General features: G+C 45.1%; 3 protein-coding genes across 7 annotated transcripts in view; 2 read left to right on the top strand and 1 right to left on the bottom strand.

The window, feature by feature from the left end:
• REEP1 (receptor accessory protein 1) overlaps window positions 1–5,918 on the top strand; it is a 96,534-nt gene extending 90,616 nt beyond the window's left edge. For both annotated transcript variants that reach the window (XM_024212683.3, XM_024212679.3), the window contains one exon: window positions 3,042–5,918. In XM_024212683.3, the coding sequence (XP_024068451.2) occupies window positions 3,042–3,052 (11 nt within the window). In that variant the 3' untranslated portion in view covers window positions 3,053–5,918. The remainder of the gene's footprint in view (window positions 1–3,041) is intronic.
• Window positions 5,919–7,814: 1,896 nt separating this feature from the next.
• MRPL35 (mitochondrial ribosomal protein L35) lies at window positions 7,815–12,542 on the bottom strand. Its single transcript, XM_024212685.2, has 4 exons — window positions 12,456–12,542; window positions 9,646–9,832; window positions 8,447–8,591; window positions 7,815–8,213 (listed from the first exon to the last, which is right to left on the bottom strand). Exons 1-4 carry the CDS (start codon window positions 12,487–12,489, stop codon window positions 8,025–8,027), a joined length of 555 nt encoding a protein of 184 aa, XP_024068453.2. The 5' UTR covers window positions 12,490–12,542; the 3' UTR covers window positions 7,815–8,024.
• A 4,335-nt stretch (window positions 12,543–16,877) lies between these two features.
• IMMT (inner membrane mitochondrial protein) overlaps window positions 16,878–21,618 on the top strand; it is a 34,576-nt gene continuing 29,835 nt past the window's right edge. For 3 of the 4 annotated variants that reach the window (XM_024212689.3, XM_024212688.3, XM_024212687.3), the window contains exon 1: window positions 16,901–17,027. In XM_024212689.3, coding sequence (XP_024068457.2) covers window positions 16,983–17,027 — 45 coding nt within the window. In that variant the 5' untranslated portion in view covers window positions 16,901–16,982. Of the gene's footprint in view, window positions 17,028–21,618 lie in introns of all 4 variants that reach the window. The other variant, XM_024212691.3, reaches the window with a different exon arrangement.

The following is a 21,618-nucleotide window of genomic DNA, read 5'->3' as shown; positions in this document are numbered from 1 at the left end:
GTGCATTGAAGGAATAAGAAGCCAAATTACCCCCCACCCCTTTGGAAAGTCACAGCTTTTCTGCCAGGAGCTCCTCTGCCTGCGTTAAAAGGGTGGCAAATATTTAAAGACTTCTTCCCCCCCACCCCTCCTCTGGGTATCTGATGTCTTTAAAACACAAGAGAAGTAGAACAGAGAAGCAGTTGGCATTGGCATTACATGAGAAGCTGGGAGGAGACCTGAGATGTCTCAAAGTACTCCATTTAGGGAGGAACAATCAGTTGCACACATACAAAATGGGAAATGACTGCCTCGGAAGGAGTACTGTAGAAAGGGATCTGGGAGCCATAGTGGATCACAAGCTAAATATGAGTCAACAGTGTTACCCTGTTGCAAAAAAAGCAAACATCATTCTGGGATGTATTAGCAGGAGTGTTGTAAGCAAAACACAAGAAGTAATTCTTCCGCTCTACTCCATGCTGACTGTGCCTCAACTGGAGTATTGTGTCCACATTTTGGGAAAGATGTGGACAAATTGGAGAAAGTCCAGAGACGAGCAACAAAAATGATTAAAGGTCTAGAAAACATGACCTATAAAGGAAGATTGAAAAAACTGGGTTTGTTTAGTCTGGAGAAGAGAAGACTGAGAGGGGACATGATAACAGTTTTCATAAAAGGTTGTGATAAGGAATAGGACAAGAAGCAATGGGCTTAAATTGCAGCAAGGGCAGTTTTGGTTGGACATTAAGAAAAACTTCCTAACTGTCAGGGTGGTTAAGCACTGGAATAAATTGCCTAGGGAGATTGTGGAATCTCTCTCTTTGGAGATTTTTAAGGGCTGGTTAGCCAAACACCTGTCAGGGATGGTCTAGATAATACTTAGTCCTGCCTTGAGTGCAGGGGAGTAGAATAGAAGACCTCTTGAGGTCCCTTCCAGTCCTACAATTCTATGATTCTATAAGTCTGTGCAGAGACCTTTAAATGCCATCTGTGAGTTAACCCATGAGTCTGGTTGTAAAGATTGAAACAGGTAAAATAGCAGAAATGGAGTTGTCTCTGCTGTGATCTGGAAATACATACTCGTTCCAGATCAGTTGTGGGTAACTGCAAACTAATGGAAAGACAAGAGGACTTGAGAAATATTTAGAAATTATCTCCTGACTATTCCCGAAGTAAAAAGGAAGGGTGGGCCCCAGTGGTTGGGGGCTTTCCAAATCTGCTCTGCCATAATTACCTCTATGACTTTAGGCAAGTCATATAGGCCCAGATCCCCAAAGATTTCAAATGGAAATCAGTGGAAGCTAGCTGCCTAAGTACCTTTGGGGATCTGGGCGTTAGTCCTTCTGTGCCTCAGTTCCCCAGCTGTAGAATGGGGATAATAGCACTGCCCTAGCTGTCGGGTGTTGCGAGGAGAAATGCATTAAAGATTGTGAGGTGCTCAGATACTATGGTAATGGAGGCCATGTAAATACCACAGATAGCTAGATTTGCTAGCCATGCAACAAACTGCCAGAGGCTCAAGCCTGCAGACCATACTCGGGCCAAACTTCTCTTAATTTCATTTGGAGTTTTTCTGGTGTAAGGCTTTTAGGATTGGGGCCAAAGGCAGATTTGGGGTACTATCTGGTAGAGAATGGGAGTGGGTCATAGATGCCAGGTTAAGCTGCGTGATGATGGTCCACACTACTTAGGCCTGGTGTAAGCGGGCACAATTTACAGTGAAGCCAATGATATCTGTTCTCCCTTAAACCAGGGCAGATTTTGGCCCTATGTGTTGAGCAAATCTAACTACTTGACAGGACGTTGAAAAGTGATTTGTATGTTGTATCACTTTATACTCATTCAGCTACCATGCACTCATCGGGAATACTACCATGTTATGGATTGTCAGAATATGCTGTCCTGCTCCTGCATAGGCAGTTTGCTACATGATGGATGTAAATGCATTTTTAAACTGAGCAACACTTTCTACCGCTTTAAGATTCATCTAACTAGTTTGCTGTGTGACTCTCACAAACCATAACTGTGCCATGCTGTAGCTCTGTTGGGTGAACTATGCACCAGTGGTTAACACTACCACATAATGGTCTGTTTGCTGCTCGGGGTGCTTTCTCTCTCTCTCTCAGACTGTTTACCCACTTGGGGAGTGGGGCTACCCAGGACTTGAGTTAATCTGGCACCTGCCACTTAGGCAGCCGTGATAGACCTCCTGGCAGATCTGCCCGTGAGTCGTACAGTGAACCGTCCGCTTGTAGCTCACTTATTATGTCTGAAGAGGTCTATTTTTAAGAACTCCACATCAGTAATGTAACTGTACAGCAGAATTTCAATGGTTCTGTTTTGAAATAATTTCAAGCTGTGTCCAGGCTTTGTCCGGACAAGGAATCTGGGTTGGCAGCTTGGCAGAAGTTCACAAGCTTCATCCAATTGGCATAAAATGGAGAAAAGATTGCAGATGTCCTTGTCTTTTGTTATGAAGAGGCTGCCTGTGAAGGCTACAAGTCACAGCATGCATTGTTCCCCTTTGAGTGGGCCTTGGGTTTTGTGGGGCCCAGACAACTGATTTCTCAGGTGCCCTGGAGCAGTGTTTGGGGTCGGGAGTGCCAAAATTGGCGTTCTGGCACCTTTTTGCTCTCCTGATAATAGGGGCATAACTTAGAGCAGTCTCAAGGCTTCTGTAAATTGCACTAGCTTATAATGGCTTCCTAGGGGCCATTACACCGGTAGGGTTTATTGAAGCACAGTGCGCTCTAGCCATTCTCCTTCCTAGCCATGCCTCCAAAGTCAGGAGCCCAGAAGGGTGATTGTGTTGAGCTGGCTACAGGGCTTTAAGGAGTCTCTCATATTGGGGAAATTTCCAGCTGCCTATTTAGGGAATCTTTAAATGGGGATTTATTAGGGATCTGGTCTTTGTTTCTTCATCTCTAAATGTGGATAATACCTACCTTCCCTACATGAGGTATCATGAGGATGAGCAAATTAATATTTGTACATCACTTTGAAGATGTAAAACACAATATGTTACTACTGTTTCAACAAAACCTTCTCTTGATTCCCCACAGGCACCGCCTAGGCCCCTTAGACCTCGCTTCAGGAAGAAAAGTACCTCGACCTCTACCACTGAAACCATGTGAGTGCGATGAGCCAATAGCACCAAGATCCACAGAATGTCTCTCTTCTGCCTTAAAGAGCTACTTGCTAATTATGTAGAAAAACAGCAGTGAGATGGATGCGATTTGATGTGCAGCACTGCAGACATGGCCTTTCTCTCTTCCCTTAAGTTACATGTTACTTGCATTTTCCCATAACATGTTAGAACACTCTCACAGGTGGTAACAGTGTCAGAGTCCCCCTGTTTCATTTGCAGAATATACAACCACTCCAGCTAACCCTGTCAGGCTGTATATTTGCAATTATTAGTTGTGTCTGCATAGTTTTAGCTTGTGAATGCAAACAAACAAAAAAATACTCAATAGATCTCAATGATACTTTGACTAATGTATCTATTTATGGCTTTATCCTTAACGAAGTGGACTTGCAGGAGCCATAGATTTTTCTCCCTACCCTTCCTCCATCTTATAACAAGACTGTGACTGACGTGAGATATTTTGAATTCTTTCTACTGTACAGAATGTCTGAGACTTATTAGCAAAAGTTGAGCTGCAACTCCATTTCTTTTTCTGCAAGTAAATTATGTGAACTCCAGTCATTGTGCTGAAAATATAGAGAAAACAACTTAGAGATGATGAGAAAGAGAGATGTACAAGAAAATAAACTGATTTCACAAAATAAAGTAGGGGAGTCTTAATTTTGATACTCCTGAGCCAGAAGAAGAGTGATATATTTTGTAGAAAATGAAAGAATTAATCTTATAACTTTTGACCAACATTTTACTGGCAGTTCTACAATATATGCAAGCCATGTTTGTAATAACTGCTACAATGTTAACCAGAATCACATTAGCCATTGATTTCATAGGGCAAAATTCACCTTCCTCATCTGCATGTATGAGCTCACTTCAGATGTTTTGTTTTACTGGAGTGGATGTGGGAATTGCACTCCCATAGCCAGAGAAGAACATTGGAATTGAGCTCTTCCATGTGGCTTGGAGAGAATTTTGTCAGTATGTGGATTCTGGTTTAAACCATGAGACTCTGTAGTTTGGCTGGTGCATTGGTATCCATATATAAATGCTAAATACAAAAGAAGAGGAAGAAGTTGTAGGATAAGTGTATTTGTGCTTAAAGTTGGTGTCTTCTGTAAATGTAAAGCATGTGAAATTCATAAATGAGTTAATTATGTGGCCCTTTGTGTTTGCTCTTGGCCCTCTCCCATAGACTAGAAAAACTTTTAGAATCATGTGACATGATTGCCATTGATAACTGATCAATAAACAGACTTGATTATGAATAATATTGTTAACCTAGTTCAGGTACAGAAGTGGCCCAGCATGCCAATGACTGGTTAGAGTGCACCAGGCTCAGAGATAAGCATATCCAACGTGGCCTTTGTTAAATATTATCTGCCGGATAGGCTTCTAAATCTCAGCCTTCTTGCTAACTCATCTTGAGGTAATTCTGAAGCTTCCTTAAATGGTTTGAGAAGTAAAAATTACTGCTGTCCCCTCCCCACAAAGATTTGTATCAGTTTGGCTAGTAGGAAGAAAGGGCAAACAGACATTTCTTGTGATTGCCACAATATTTGGACCTGTTATTGGAAAATCTGATTTCCCTTCTAAGCATTGAGTAGACTGTGTTTTGTGAAGACAATATGCTAAAAAAAAAAAGTGTTCTAGATGGCAGTTGAAAAATATTCCGTCGTTAGAACACACTCAGCAAAAGCTTTGAGTAGCTAAGCTTATGTATTTAAGTTAAGCAGCTCTAGAGTCAATTTGATTTTTCAACAATTAAAAAAAAAAAAAAAGGAACTTTGCTTGAAGTGTTAGTTAAAATTAAAATCCTGTTGCAAGCAAGCTTCATTTTCAGTGCTACGCAATAGGGTGCCATAAGACAAAACAAAAGCTGACAAGCTTGCACTCAAATTATGCCAAAAATAAAAATATATAGCTGCATAACGTTTGATGACTTCTACTCTCATACACACTGTATTAATTCATCCTCACTAAAGTTATTAAATGTCTGATCTGCTGTTTTACTGTAAACTTGACTGTTTCGATTTTCTTAAATGCTGAGGTGAAACTGTTGACAAGGGAGTTGCCTTATCTCTCGAAGACATTCACTGGAAAAAAAAATCTTTTCATATCGCTGGCAAAAATGTGTTATCAACTGAGCTGTGTATTTGTGTATAGACTGACAAGAAATGTGAATGCCTAAACATGTACACTGAGTGGTACAGTGTTCTGTACACAGGATAGAACAATCACTTGCTTTGAATTCAGTGTATTACAGACACAGGTTGTTTACAAATGCTTCCTCTAAAGGTCTGTCATTTTAACATTCAGATACATATGTTTATTTGGGATCCACATCAGCTGTATGTTCTTTGGTCCTGACTCTTCTCTCAGGCATTGTCTCCCCTTGGGAATAACCTCAGTTCAACAATTGGTGTTGCTACACATGGGCTGACCACTAGCAGTAGACAAAGGCAAACCTGGGTTTGTGTCAATTGAACTAATCAGAATATCACATGCTAGCTGGCCCTTTAAGGGGAATGGGGCCCCAGCCCCTCCTCTGACTAATCAGTTGCCACCCAGCTGAAGCAGTAAGATCAAGGAGCAGGTAGCTTGAAGATAACCTGGTTCTCATCAATAACAAGAGCTCATATTGGGGGCAAGGCCCCCTCCAGCCTCAGTCTTCAGCTCTGGGGAAAGAACTCAGTGTATATGACTCTCAGGTGGCTGTAAGCCCATATGGAGTAGTTAGGCCCCTGCAAAAGCCCCCAGCTCAGGCAATGATATGTTGAATGTGTTATTTTGAAGAAATAAAACTAAAGCCTTGAAGAGAAGGGGACAGAAATCCCGTGGCTAGAGAATTTTCTTTGGTGCCTGGGCCAGTGAATTAGCCTGCAGGTTTACACAGGATTTACCTTAATTATGAATGGGGTAAACTTTGAGCAACTCACTGCAAACGCTTACGCATCCTTGTCTAAATGTAACTATCTGCCCCAGTGCAGCTGCAATGATTGTTGAAGCAGGGCTATTTCCAACTACAGCCAAGGCTCCACTTACCCTAGTGTAAATTAGGAGTAATTGCCCAGAAGCCAAGGGAATTATACAAGAGTAAACCTGGTATAAGGAAGAGGAGAACCGGGCCTTCTGTTTCTAACAACAAGGGGAGAAATTACCTCGTGATTAAAAAATAAGAAGGAAAGGCTTACTAGAGGGACGTGATGCTCCCTGGCATCATGTAAACAGCCTGCTGCCTTTGACTGTGCTCTGTGAAATAACTGTGTTCTCATGTAGTAATGATATCTATCTATTTGTGACAGAATGCTTGTTAATCAGTCTTCTTTTGCTGTTTATTTGTTTCGGGTACCTGTTTTGCACCTAGCACGTATTTGAAATTGTAAAGAACACTATGCGTACTTTTGAAATTCACACTTATACAAACATATTTAAGGATCGTAACTGTGCACTTAAAAGAGGTTTCTTTCTCATGATCAGTAGAAAAGATCTGTGATAAGATAGTATACTTAAAGCCTCATAAGGATGGACATTACAACAGTATTCCAAAGGTTGGAGTTTTGCTGGTTTTGTTATGCTTGATATACATCTTGAATAAAGTCTTAATCTTTTCTTTAAAAAAAAAGAAAACAAAGAAGCATCTTCAGTCTGTTCAATGTATCTGGCAGGCCAGAATACTTGTTGTTACTTTTATTACGGCATTATTTAGTTGTCTTAATTCTTGCTAACTGTATATAGATGTATTCACCAAATGCTGCATGTCCTTCAGAATTCCTTTCTGTATTACCAATTGGAAAAAATACAGCTACTAAACATGTTACCAGTGAATTCATTGGACTACTACAGCTTTATTATAAAGTAAGCCTTGTCTTGTTAAACAAATGATAGTGGAACTGATTGACAGGCTACAGTAAAGAGAATGGAACAGTTTGAAGCTACTGTTGTCACACTGTCTACAGGCTGCCAAGTTTTAAAGAACGCACGGGATTGGGCCTTAGTGAAAGCAGAAGCAAACATATCATCCTGACCTACAGTGTAAAACTAAAATCACATACATTGTTTCATATAAAAGGGTCATGTGTGTACCAAATCGGGTACTGTAAAGTAGAGCCAGAATTTAAAAAAGAATTAACAAGCAGGCAATTATTCACAATTAACAAGAAAGGAATGAAAATTAGAAACTTTCAGAGTGGTTGTAAGGGAAGTTCTCTAATTTTAACTAATTTAACATTTGTTTTAATCACTTTAGTTACCCACTGACCAACATTCGGAACACACTAATTTTCAGTGTTTTCCAGTGGAGAAGCTACGTCAGTATCAAACTGGGCAGTGTTATTAAAATGGTAGCCCCATTCATTTAATGCAGACACTGAGACAGCAACTGTCTTTTTGTTCTGTGTTTGTACAGTGCCTCGCTCAATGGAGTCCTGGTCCATGACTGGGGCTCCTAGGTGCTTTGGTAATACCCATTCTATATTATTTGTATTTTTCAAACTGCTTTAAACATTCCCATTTTAATATCAATTCTTAAAATTTAGCTTAGATGTTCAACTACATACATTGTTTATACCCTATTGCCAGAATCTCACCACAAGAAATTCAGAATATTTAGCTGAATCAAAATTTCTCACTTTTTTCCCCTTGCCCCCCTCCACTTTAGTGAAGTGAAATACAATAACCAACTATGACTCAATTCTCCAATCACAATCTGGAATTAGTTTATTTTGGGTGTTTGTACCAATAATTCAAATCAGACCGTATATTTGCATGTGGAAAAACGACAGACTGTAGTTATTTGTCTTTGGAAATGCATAAAAAGATCCCAGCCCACATACAATGACATATATTGGGCAGTAAGAGGAAAAACAAAAGTGTGAACTGAGACACAGAAGAGACAGGTTTTCTATAGTCGAAGGTTTGTGCGATCATGATACTTCTGGAAGGGATCATCAACGTACCAGTTTCTTCTCTTCCAGAAAGAAGTGGTCATTTTATCAAGGAGTTTACTTTGTGTTTTATTGCAAAACACTTGTTCCCTCAAGCGTCTTTTCTGGGGAATAGACTTTTTCCATAATTTTTTCTTGTAACCAGCCTGTCAGAAGACAAAGAATTCTACATCACTTTATCATAGATGGATGTCTAGCAACAGTATCCCCCCATACCTCAACAATCCCCATGCCCTGAGCAAGTCAGCTTTCAACTCTGACCCTGGATTTTCTTTGTTTTTTTTCAAATCACTACTGACCCCTAGAGGAAGGAAGGCAGCTGGCTCACTCTGTCTTTAAGTAAGGGTAGATCTCATATTTAATCAAATGAAAGCCTTACTTTTTTCCTTAACCAAAGGCCACAGTGCAGTCGGAGAAATCTATAGACCACAGATTTTACAGATTTCCTCTTTCCTTTTCGCACGCTATAATATGTGAGAGTCCTCACTGGCTGCTGAAGGATATGTGGCAGTAAGGGTGTTACACTGAAATACAGAACAGAAAAGATGAAATATGTAATTTAACAAGAATGAAGTGCTCTTTCCCCAGAACGCAGCACCTGATTGACTCCATCTGGAAAACCCAGAATGGCTTTACACCAACTTGCCTGAGGAAATTTAAAAGCAAACTGATCTAACATTTCAATAGGCCCTTTGGCTGAGTATTGACATATACATCTTTATTATATTGCAGTGCAAATGTCTGGCTGAGTGAATTTCAAATATTATTATTTATATTATCGTAGCACTTAGGAGCCTTAGTCATGGACCTGGACCCCACTGTGCTAAGCACTGTATGGACAGTTTTCTTTGGTTCATAACTTTTAAAAATGGAGTTGAGAACTCAGGGTAGTGTAACAAGAGCTATTTCAGGTGAAAAGTTAAAATTACATGTTTTAACATTAGAGATTTGGGGCATTCATTATTTTAATTAATAAAACAAACACCAGTTTTATAACAAGGATTCTTATTGTGATGAGCTGAGGTACATGTTTGAGGCATGTTCCATCTTCATTGAAGGGTCTTGACATGATACAGGTGGGAGAAGGAGTTTTAAAAACTGATCCTGCTTGCAAGAGTGTCAAGTAGCAGCAGAACTTCCCATGCCAAATTGGAGAAAGATGCTACTTTTCAAAAGTGTTGCTGAGAATATAGAATTTGGATAGAAATCAGGGGACTGGACTCGATGACCTCTCGAGGTCCCTTCCAGTCCTAGAATCTATGAATCTAACACTCTCCTTATAAGCTTGTGTAGATTAGTATTTTTCTTTGTTTCCCATCATTGCTCTAGCACTGGTGCAACCTGCTCTGAGCAGAGTTAGGTCGGTGACAAAAATGCTGGTGGTGGTCCACACTGCATTCCATCCATCGATGCCACTGCTTGAGCTGAACTGTGCACTGGGCTAGTGCAATGGTGAGAAATATGAAGAAAAGTTCTAGTGCTGACTCTAGTGTGTATTACATTCTGCAAATTTTACAGCAGGCTCTTTGTTTTCTAATAGGTTTTATGTAACATTCACCCTTTAAAAACATACCATACCTGTTAAAGATGGAGAGAGGACACCCACAGGACAGATCACTCACAGACAGCAGAGGTTTCATAACAGAAGAAGCTAACGGTGCCTGCACCCGGTTGAAACATTGTATGGAGAGTCCAGAAATAAGACGGATGTTGCAGGAGCTGTTGTAAGCCAAAGGGACCAGAAAATTCAGAGGTCTTAAAATCCCTATGGAGAGAGAATAGATAATACCAGGAAAAGTTAATGAAAAGTGAGCAGTGGGTTGAAACCGCCTGATACCTGAACCCATGTTTTATTGTGTTTCAATAAACATTAATACCACTTAATTACAAATCTGCTAGATTTCCTGTTTAGACACTTTGCACACGGCAGACAGTGGGATTGGCAAGGGTACTCATCAAAATCGCACTGACTGAAAATGTAGAGCTAGATATTCCTCAGACACTAACATGTAGGTTCAATATCACCTATGACTTTCATTCTAGCACCAAATTCAGAATCATCAGCTTCTGGGTGTGAAAGTTTTTGAAGATCTGCCACCTAGCGGTCAATGAAAATCAAGGAAAGTTTTATAAAGACGGTTGACTGACCAAAGACCCTGTTGGAAATATTATGTTGCTCTCATGTACACTATCTTGAAAAAGAAAGAAAGAAAGAAAGAAAATTTGGTCCTGCCATGAGGGCAGGGGACTGGACTCAATGACCTCTCGAGGTCCCTTCCAGTCCTAGAATCTATGAAAGAAAGAAAGAACCTTTCAATAAATATTTTCAAACTAATGACATCTAGAAATAAGTCTTCTTTTATAAATTGTAAAAGACTGACATTAATATTGATGCTTTTTTTTGCTCATTTATGACCTGAAACTAAATATTGCAAATAGGAAACAAAATTCATTTCCCCATTACGCTTTATATACACAGCTTCTGACCAACCTGACACTTTCCTTGAAGTGTTTAGCACACAGATCACCCTGTTTCCCCTTTGATGTTTTAGAAATCATTTAGCTAGGCTTCTGGCAAAACAGACCAGCATTTCAGAGCATTGCACACCATCCATGGTTACAGGGAATCACAGCACCAACAAGCTGCAGTTTGTCTAAACCAGGAATGGCCAAAGCGTGGCTCACAGGGAAAACACACTCATGGCCATAGCCACAGTCACCTTCAATATGGAGATGCACCCCACATAAATGAGATTCCAACATGCAGTTCTCCATCCTGACCCAAGAACTTTCGGGATGGAGGACTGTGTTATGTACAGCCCTCACATCCAATTTGAAGATGAGGTCACCTACATCATGTTCCATCAGTTGCTTGTGGATGACTGACCTTTTTTAAAGCTATTTATGAGGCTCACTAAACAGGGTGAGGACAAGCCAAAAGGTTGGGCTTGTCACGTGCGTGAGCCTGGAGTCTGGTGCATGGAGACGTGTCCCAGCATGCAATGCTTCATTTCGATTCAAGGACGTGCAGCAATAAAAATACCAAATCCCAGCATGCACTGCTTCATCTTGCACAGGATGCTCCATCCCAGTTTGAATGACACAGCTGTACTGCATGCTGGGATTTGTCATCTCTGCAAACCACACAGGCCCACCATACTAACAAGGGCTGCCGCAATCCACTTCCAGTTACACCCCTCCATCTCCAACACATGGTCAGTGTGGGTAGGGGTGGCAACTTTCTACTCACACAAAACCAAACACCCTTGCCCCGCCCCTTCTCTGAGGCCCCGCCCCTGCTCACTCCATTCCCCCCTCCCTCTGTTGCTTGCTCTCCTCCACCACCCTCACTCACTCGCTCATTTTCATCGGGCTGGCTCAGGGGGCTGGGGTGCAGGAGGGGGTGAGGGCTCCAGCTGGGGGTGCGGGCTCCAAGGTGGGACCAGAAATGAGGTGTTCAGAGTGTGGGAGGGGGTTGAGACAGTGGGTTAGAATGCGAGAGGGGGTGAGGGCTCCGGCTGGGGGTGTGGGCTCTAGTGTGGGGCTGGGGATGAGGGATTTGGGATGCAGGAGGGGGCTCTGTGCTGGGGGGTTCGGAGGGCAGGAGGGTACTCTGGCAGGGGGTGAGGGCTCTGGCTGGGGGTGCAGACTCGGGTGGGGCCAGGGATGAGGGGCTTGGGGAATAGGAGGGTGCTCTGGATTGGGATTGAGAGGTTCAGAGGGCAGGAGGGGGATCAGGGCTGGAGACTGGGGTCTGGAGGGGGGCATGAGGGCTCTGGCTGGGGCTGAGGGGAACCATGGCCAATGGGAGCTGTGGGGGCGGTGCTTGGGGTGGGGGCAGCGTGCGGTGCCCCCTGACTGCCCCTATGCCTAGGAGCCAGAGGGGTGACATGCTGGCTGAACCTGGGAACCGCACGGAGGCTAGCAGGGAGCCTGCCAGCTCCGCTGTGCGGCACTGCCAACCTGACAGTCAACGGCCCAGTTAGCAGTGCTGACCAGAGCCGCCAGGATCCCTTTTCGACCAGGCGGTCAGGTCGAAAAACAGACACCTGCTCACCCTACGTGTGGGCCCCCCCCCCCATCTGGGTGCAGTTGGGGCAGAGCCTCAGTCTGAGGTTCCCAGACCCAAATCCCGTGTCCTCTAGAGGCAGCGAACTGGCGTAGCTGATTGTTAAGCAAGGATAGGAGGGTTCCCGGTCTGTGCTGCCCCCGACAGAACCACCCCTCCCCCTACTAGTGGGGCTGCTGCAATGGGGCCAAGAACCACCAGGGCTCCCCCGTCCCCCACGGTCAAGGACCCGCCCTCCCCCCAGCGCCTTCTCTCCCGATCCCCCGCTCTCCTCCCGGGCAGGGAGCCTCCCCCCGCCGGTAGAGTCTCTCACACTGACCCGACACCCTCCGCGTAACAGCCGCTGCCGCCATCTTGCCAGCCGCGCAGACTACCTACGGCAGGCAGCGAGGGACATGCCGCGCAGGGGGGCGGGGACTAGAACGGGGAGCCCGCGGGACGGGCGGTCACAGGGAGGGGGCGGGGCAGAGGCCGGACGGTGGCTCTAGGCGCTTCCTTCCTTCCCGCGCCCTGGCTGCCCCCTCCCCGCCAAAGTGCGCGTGCTCCGCGGGCGGGAGGAGCTGGGCGTTACAGGGGTTTACGCGCCCTGGTGCAGCGCCGGCCAATCAGTGCTGGTGCTGCAGTGTGGGCAGCGCGGTGCAGTAGCTCAGCTGCAGGGCGGCTCTGACTCGGATACTCATTCCCCTCATCTCATCTCAATGAGTGTCTCGCTGGCCAGGCAATCGCGACATCGCTTCTGGGGGTGTTCAGTGGCGCCCGGTACCTCAGTGCCTGTTTAGCTGCGTTGGGATGTCCGGGTGGGCTGGTTACATTCAGTAGCGTTCTGACAAACGTGAAAGCTGAATACATTCATACTCCCTTCAGCCATTGCAACATTACGCTCCGTACCCGGCCATTTGTAGTAATACAGCTGTTCTTGCATTAGAAATGCAGCATCAGGACCCAGGGAAATCTGATAATGTGAGAAGGGCTGCAGAATATCCCACCCATCCCTTAGTTACCTCTTCTCTTCCTGATCATTTAATATTTTTGTCTTTCATGGTCTTCCTAAAAGCCCTGTTCCCTATAGGCACAATGCATACCTAGCAGAAAACAACACTAAGGTCCTGCTTCTGTAATAAAAGCCACATGAGCTGACCTTTGCACCCATATAGCGTCCATTGCCCTACAGTTTGTATTGCAGGATGTCAAGTATCAGGGTAGCCGTGTTAGTCTGTATCCACAAAAACAACAAGGAGTCCGGTGGCATCTTAAAGACTAACAGATTTATTTAAGTGAGGTTTTTTACCCACGAAAGCTTATGCCCAAATAAATCTGTTAGTCTTTAAGGTGCCACCGGACTCCTTGTTGTTATTGCAGGATCAAGACCTTCCTATGCAGGCAGTTACAATCTAGTGGCAATTTCTGAATTGTTTGAAGTGTAGCCCTAGACAGAACATATTGCTATAATCTAACCTCCAGGTGACAAAGGAATGGATAACCTTACCCCAAAGGAAAGGATGCAGCATTCCTGCTAAGTGTAGATGACATGAAGCACACCTGGTAACTACTGCTAGCTGGACATCTGGAGACAGAGTGTTTCAATGAAGTTAACAGTTTACAGCTATTTTTCCTCAAATATCTCTATTTATAACTTCCAAAATACTATCAGATATGAATATACAGTGAAGTTATCAACAGCGTTTTAAAATCTAACAAATGAGTGTAATTATGTAACATAAATGTGATTCTTTCATTGCAGACTGGGATCTTTTATGTTTGTGCCCTTCAGCTGGGTGATCAGAGCCTCTCACTAATAGGTTCAGGCGGGAAGAGGGCAAATTAATCCTGACATAAATAAAGCAGAACACATGCTAGAAACACTGAGAAGCTCCAGACACACAGTGAATCTGCAAAAAATTACAGTATTTACAAAGAACAGACAGTTTATTGTCCCCAGGTCTGTAATTACTAAGATATTTTTTCCAGAAACTCTTAACCCAGATTCTACCCCATAGTCAGAGACACCTTCTCCATTAAGAATCCTCATTAACCTTCACCCAGAGGTTATGTGGATAAGTAAAAGCTGACTACACTGTTTCCCGAATCTGTTCCAAGGAAGCATCTTCCTTAATTCTGACCCAGAATATTTATTAATATTTAGCTCCTAGAGGCTTTGGTGAAGATCAGGACCCCTTAATTATTTTTATTGCAGTCACACCTAGAGTCTCCAGCTCAATAAGTTCCTGCATTAAAAGTTTATAATCTAAATAGGCAGACACAATGGGGGAGGATGGGTCTGCTAGAAGAGCAAACTGTGATGATTTGCAAACAGGTTAGTTCCACAATGTTGTATTCTGTGTCTGTGTTTTATATAATGGATTATACTATAGGGCAGGAGTGGGTGCAGCTTGACAGAAGGAAGGGATGAATTGAAAGGAAAAGCACGGGATCGGAAAGAGCAGGGATAGCAATGGGGGTTAGATTGAATTGATGAGACTGTGAGGTAGGGGCAGGAGGAGAGGACCGGAGCAAGGAGCCAATTAGCTGGATGGTAAGAATGTCAGAACAGGAGTGAACACCGTGGCAGGCAGGACTGATGGCAGCAGTGTTTATGGGTCTGGCTGAAACTACCCGTGCAGCTGCTCCTTCCCTTTTGAGACTGTACCACAGATTTGTAGATGTGTCAAAAAGCTTTTCACTCCTGTGTCTCTCTGTGGTGCAATGGGTCAGCATGTTAACCAAAAGGATGGTGGTTTGAGCCCACCAGGGGATGGGGTATAGCTGTTGGAGCACTCCTGCCTCCCATATGATTGGCAGATCTTTTAGATTCATCTGAGGGGTCTTCCTTGAGACCTCTCTGAGCTGCCGGTCTTCTACCAGGACCTCCTCTGGACCTGGAAGCGGGTTTTGGTGACCAGGTCCGTGGCGGCTGCCGAGAGGGCAGAACTTCTCACGGAGCCCCTGCTACACAACCCCCAACTAGGGGTGCAAGTGGTGGGGTCCCCTTCTGTGCACCAGTGGCTGGTCCTGGCAGGCACCACAGGAATTGGAGACCTCCTGGCCTACGACCAGGGGGACTGGGTGGATCCTTTGGCGCTTGGTTGGCGCAAGGAGCTCTCCACTCCTCAAATCCTCGGTGTGTACCCCAAGAGGTGAGGACAGCCTTATTGCCTGCCTCTCGGGCTTTCCTTGAGCAGGTCCTGCGAGAGGGTGCTCCCCGCCCGCCCCTCACTCCTGGCTCTGTGGATCTTTTCATTGGGTCCCTGCTCTGCGAGCCCTCCCCCCCACTCCCTGGCTCCTGTCCTGTATAATCTGAGCCGGCTCTGCGATCTGTAGCTGGTTTATTTCTGAACTGCGCCAAGGGCACATCTGTACATGCTCCTGCTCCACACATTTCCTCACCCTCATGTCTCACCCTGACACTAAGGGACAGGACCTTTTACCACCTGTGGAGGGGGAGGAACCCCGGTAGGCCAGCCTATATTTCACCTTGATCCCACTGCTCGCCAGGGATATGAGCTGACGGCTCCTTCATGGAGCTGTGAGCACAGGCATGTACTTAGCGCAGTTCACTCTCATCCCTGATACTTGCTCTTTTTGCGGTGCAAGGGAGATCCTGGCGCACATTTATCTCAAGTGCACCAGGTTGCAGCCCCTTTTCCATCTCCTCCAGAACCTTCTCCTAAGATTTTGGCTGCACTATTCCCTGCACCTCCTGATTCATGCACCTCCTCTCTGTGGCCCCACGAACTCACAAGACCTCCTGGTCAACCTCCTCCTGGCATTGGCCAAAGTGGCCATTTATAAAACCAAGAGGAAGATGCTGGATGGTGAGGTGCTCTGCTACTGTGGGGCCTCATTCCATCCTTCCAGCTGATCACACGTCCGGGCATAGTTCCTCTGGGCAGCATCCACTGGTTCCCTAAACACCTTTGAGGAACAGTGGGAGCTGTCCCGGTCTCTCTGCTCGGTGTCCTGCTCTGGTTCCTTGCTTGTGGCCCTATGACCTCATTCCTGGCCCTGTTTTCTCATTAGTTGTTCCCTGAAATTATTTGAGCTCCAGGTTCAGATGCTCCTCCCTAGACTGGGAGAGGGAGCTTCAGGTGTTATGGGCTTGTGCCCGCCCACCTCCTGGAACTGAATAGGTGCACCTGCTACCAGGAGTCTCTGGCACAAACTTGGACCTAAGCTCACGCTGCAATTATAGGTGCTGGAACTCAGGGTGCTGCTGCCCCACCCCCTGGCTTAAAGTGGATTCCATCATATACAGTTTACAGTTCGGTGCAATGGCTCCCAGCACCACTATACAAACTGTCCCAGCACCAGGCCCTGGCTGAAATCAGCAGACAGGCTCGCGCCCAGCTGGGGAGCAGAGACTGGACCCTTTTAGTTCTCAGCCCCAAGCCTCTCCTGCCTGACCTGAGGGTGATCTCCGAGGTGGGAGCACTGACAGCTCGGCCTGGCATGGGGCACTTCCCTTTAGCTACTTTCCCCTTTCAGCCAGCCTACTGCCAGCGCCCAGCTCCCCAACTTCTGATTGGCTACCACCCCAGGTACTGCCCCACCCTGAGGCCTGGGCGCGATATGGCGCATGCGTGACTCAAGTTGGCTCGGCGGACATTTATTTGCATATTCTCCGAGGCCTGATTGGGCGTCCACTCCCGTCAGTCACCATCTCCTCCCAGAGCGGCTCCGCCCCTCAACGGCGCGGCAGGGGCGGTTGTTGCGTCTGCGCAGTGCGTGTGATTGCTGAGGGGGGCGGAGGCAGCGGCCCTGCTGAGAGTTACCGCACACGGCACTTTCCCGCAAAGTCCCGCCTGCCCCCGCGGCTACCACGCACAGTGCCTGGCGTTTGAGGAGGAAGATGCTGCGAGTCTGTCAGCGAGCGGGGGCCGCGGCAGCCGCCCAGGTGAGCGGGGAAGGGGGGCGCCGGCAGGGAAGGCGGGAGCCGTTGCTGCTCCTGTGCCGGTCGCGCACTGGGGGCGCTGCGCTCTCGTCACGCTACTGTAGGGGGGCTGTCTCGATAAGTCGCGATACGCCACTTTCCGGCGAAGAGAATGAATCGGGGTCATGAGCACGACAGGAGACACGGGGAGAAGTCGCGTCCTCTAATCGCTGCTCAGCTTTCCCCAATGACGGGGCGCACGTAGATGCTGATTGGCTGCCCGTCTATTAAGTGACGGGTGAAATGGCCAATAGAAGGGTGCAGTCGGTTCTCCTGGGCTAGCTAGGTAGACTACGGGTCCCAGCAGGCGAGGCGCAAACTCTGGCAAGGGGGAGTCGCGCTGCATGATGGTCCTTGTAGTCTTCGTGAGTCGGCACGGCTCTCACGCGCCGTAAAGTGGGACGTTTGTAGCCTGCTGGCGACTACTCAGGAGAAGTCTACGGTCTTGAGGTAGAGCAGTGCATTGTGGGATTAATCGTCGTCACGGACGACTAAATTCTTCGAGCCAGGAGGAGCCCAGTTCCACGCTGTATACTGGGAGTTGTAGTTACGGCCCCGCCCTCCTAAAAGGCTCTGGGCTGGGGCCGGGGCGCAGCATGCTGGGGACTGTAGTCTCCTTGGGCATCACCTCTACCGTAGAGGCGGGCTCTGCCAGCTGCACACATTGTAGAACTCCGTGAGCCTGACTTTGGTTGTTCCCTGGTTGCTGTTTCAGTGTCTGGGAGCAGGAGGTGCAATAAACACGAAGAGGTGGTTGAAAAATGCTTACAGCTGTCTCTTGCTACAGGAGCAAAATGGACACACAGTTATTTCTAAAGCGCCCAGATGCCTGCATCAGTAGAGAAGGACACGACCTTGTTTTCCTCTAATTTCTCCTGATTACATGACTCTCACCCTCTCTTATTTCCTTCTAAATCGTCTATAATGACCACAACAAACGAACCAATATGCTAAAACTGCCCTAAGGCAATCCCTTGTTTTGGTTTCCCAGTGCACTCTCTAACATTTTTCCTCTATATTGTAACCTCTGCTGAACTGGGACTGTTTTCATGTTGTCCTGTACACCCCAGAGCACATTTGTGTTTCATAAATAACAGGGAACATGATAATGGGAAGGAGTTATCTTTTGTTGAGGCTAAGGGGATACTTCAAACTTTGAGACTAACAGACGTATTGGAGCATAAGCTTTCGTGGGTGAATACCCACTTTGTCAGACACACTGCATGCATCTGACGAAGTGGGTGTTCACCCACGAAAGCTTATGCTCCATTACGTCTGTTAGTCTATAAGGTGCCACAGGAGACTCTGTTACTTTTTACAGATCCAGACTAACATGGCTACTCCTCTGATACTTCAAACTTTGAGTAAGTTTAAATGTTGCTGAAATCCACACAGCTAGCTTTATCATCTTTGCTTTTAAAAGCAGTTTTAAAGTCAATCCCCAAAGGAGGGAATCTGTCACCTTCAATGAGTGGGACTTGTCAGTTTTGAGAGTCACAGAGAAAAGAGGAATAGGAGAGAAGGGTATGATGTCATTCCAAGAAGCAGCCAATTGAAGAAAAAAATGTGGAACCTTGACTTTATCTCATGTTTGGAGATTATAAACTTGAAGTCTTTTTAAAGCAGTTTTCCACACTTTCTTCTGAAGACTGTAAATATTTATAGATTGGACTGATTTTCAAGTACCTTGTTGGAATATTGTGTTTTTCGTTACAGAAGCACATTAAATAACTGACTTAATAAATATATACTTTTAGGATTTTACTCTATACTTCAGTGTACTTTAGGTTTTCCAACCACAAAGAATGACAAAGAGCCAAAATATAAAAGGCCTGATGGCTTTGTAGTTGGAGTGTAATCTCTTTAAAGCTAGCCAGCCCCACAACAGCAGCTGGCATTCTTCAACCTTACAGGGCAACAAGAACTCAGCATGCCAAGTCATCTGACATCCTCCAAATCAAGGTTTGTGGAAAGTTTGAGCTGTGGGGTGGGGTCCTAGAATGTAGACTTCCAGAAACTGCCAGCCATCTCTTGAGAGTTTTACACATGTACCCTTCCTGTTTTAAAGATCTTTGGAGACTCTCTACCAGTTTTGGATAATCTGGGTTAGAGTATAGTTCTAAAATGTGGCTGTGGTCTGAAAAATTGTTATATAAAAGCACCTGAGTTGTGTGTGGAGTATATCAATGGCCTTCATATCTGTTTTCTCAGTTTGTAAGTAAATATCTTTCTAATAGATGAAGTCAAGGAGGTGGAGAGAGAGAGGAAGGACTTTCTCAGATGGCAGGAGCTAGATGTAGAATGAGGCAGCATACCGAGCTTTAAAATCATAATGTTCCATCTTTTACTGAGTCACTTATTTTTATTTCCTGTTTATGTTTCTGGAAGACTTGGGGCCTCAAGGTAGCTAGAAGCTGAAAATCAGAAACAAATGGTTTTAATTCTAGGGGCTGTTTTAATAGAGTGGTTAGGGCACCCACCTGGAAGGTGGGAGACCAAGGGTCCAGTCCCCCTGCTCCAATCACTCCTGCATTATTTATCCACAATGGAACAGCTTCAGTAGGAGAGATTGATGGGAGCCTTGCATCAGGATCTCCCATAGCTTAGTGGTTAGAGTACTCTCGTGAGAGGTGGGAGACCCCTGTTCAAATCCTTTCTCTCCCTCTGGCAGAGGAAGGAATTGAATTGGGTCTCCTATATCCCAGGTGAGAACTGAAAGCACTGGGCCAAAAGTTATAAGGTGGGCTGCTGCTGCCAGATTTTGAATAGGATCCAGTCCAGTAGGCACACCTGCCAGATCAGGCAGCTCACACAACTTCAGGTGTTCGTCTGCCTGTCTTCCCCCAGTTTATGAATTGCTCTGGCGCTTAGGTGGGAGATAGGTGTCAGGACACCTGCGGCAGCAGTGTGCATGCCTAGAGGTAGACACTTAGGCACCAAGAGAACTTGAACCATGAAAACTTAGAGAACAAGTGAGTTTAGGCACCTACAAGGTTCAGTCAGAGTTTTTGGATTGCAGTGGAGACTTGGGCACTGAAGTACCTTTGTGGATCTGGGCTAGTGTTCTTATGTAAATTAAACTTGTGGCTTTGGGAGGAGTATGGTGGTTAGTGTTGTCTATCACAGGATGGGGACATTTTTGTCCAGTTTGTCTGTGTTGTGTTCTTTTTAAAGACTTTTAAAACAAGACGTGTTTATACAATGTATGGTCTTGATGATGATGTAAAGTGATACACCTGTTTCCATTAATAATGGGAGGATGGATTTCAAATTTGTGGGCAGGTGTCCTTAGTACACTCAACTCTGCCAGCAGGAGGATTAAGTTCTGCCTTGTCTGATTTTGTTCATTCCTATTTATTAAATGCATCTATTTTACATTCTAGGAGCACATCCTTGTTTTATAGATGCACATGCAAAAGGAATTAAAGTGGAGTACTAGCCTCATGCAGACACTTCCTTATTGTTGGCAGTCTACTGAGATCTGAGCACTGTTGTTGCCTATAAAGCTGATTCTCTGGCACTTTTCTCAAGCTTAAAATTAACTAAGCTTCTCTTTATGAAATGTATGGCAAATAGTACTTCTACTGCAAAATGGCTCTTTTAGAGGGTAGAATGCCAAGATTAAAAAAACCAAGAAAGGGATAAGTGGAAATTAAAATGTCAGATGGAATAAGTAGCACACAGATGGCACTTCAGTAGGAGGAGGAAATAGAATGCTTCTACAATGTCCTTGCCACTAGGGATCTGTGCTGTCAGCTTGACTCTTCATCAGAAGACATTTCTGCTATCTTGGCTTTTAAACTCAGAAATAATTGCTTGTTCTTTATGCAGGAAATAGCAACAAACATGAAGTAATTAAATCCTCCGATACACTTTCCACTGTCAATACTTATAAGGAACATGGACCTAACTAGTTATATTTCCAGTAATTACACAAAAAAGAAATATTGGGATGATGCATTAGCTAGTGATTTTATGAATTGCTAAACTAGGCTTGTAATAAATGTAGGTGTAATAATTGAAATGGACAAAAGAGTATTAGCACCTCTAGGTAATTCAGCCCATACTTATCTGTAGAAGGAAAAGTGTATAGGAAATGTAAAACCACACACAGGCCAATCTCTGCTTACAAAACTCCTTAAGGTCCACAGATGTGCCAAACTGCTAGCAACCCTCTGTACACTGCTGCATTTTAAAGCCTTGTCTTCACTGAGATTTTGTCGAATTCTTCCTCCATTTTGCTACTGTGGAAGTGGTAGCATACAGTGGCTGCCAGCATTTTTACCACTCTGTCATCTAGAACTGCTCTGAGCCGTGATGACTGGTCTAAGCTAATGCTTCCATAGGTGCACAAAAAGAGAAACAAGTCCTTCCCTCTCACACGATTCCTAAACGCTGTTTGCTACGCAAATATAGGAACAAATATATATACTGACAAATCTTGTCACTAGTGTCTGGCCTCTCTAGAGGATGGAGTATTTGATCCATATTGAAAGGTGAAGTGGGAACAATGGTTTTGCAGTCATATCACACAAGCACATTGTGAAAGTTGGAA

Source organism: Terrapene carolina, unplaced genomic scaffold (assembly GCF_002925995.2).
Source record: "Terrapene carolina triunguis isolate 2854851 unplaced genomic scaffold, T_m_triunguis-2.0 Scaffold66, whole genome shotgun sequence".
Taxonomy (NCBI): Eukaryota; Metazoa; Chordata; order Testudines; family Emydidae; genus Terrapene; species Terrapene triunguis.
This window is presented reverse-complemented; position numbering and strand designations above follow the sequence as displayed.

Coding starts and splice junctions, on each gene's coding strand:
- MRPL35 (XM_024212685.2), bottom strand. CDS start 12,489: ATGGCGGCAGCGGCTGTTACGCGGAGGGTGTCGG. Junction 9,833..12,455: donor TGTTACGCGGAGGGTGTCGG/GTCAGTGTGAGA, acceptor CTCTCTCCATAG/GGATTTTAAGACCTCTGAAT. Junction 8,592..9,645: donor CCTCTCTCCATCTTTAACAG/GTATGGTATGTT, acceptor TCTGTATTTCAG/TGTAACACCCTTACTGCCAC.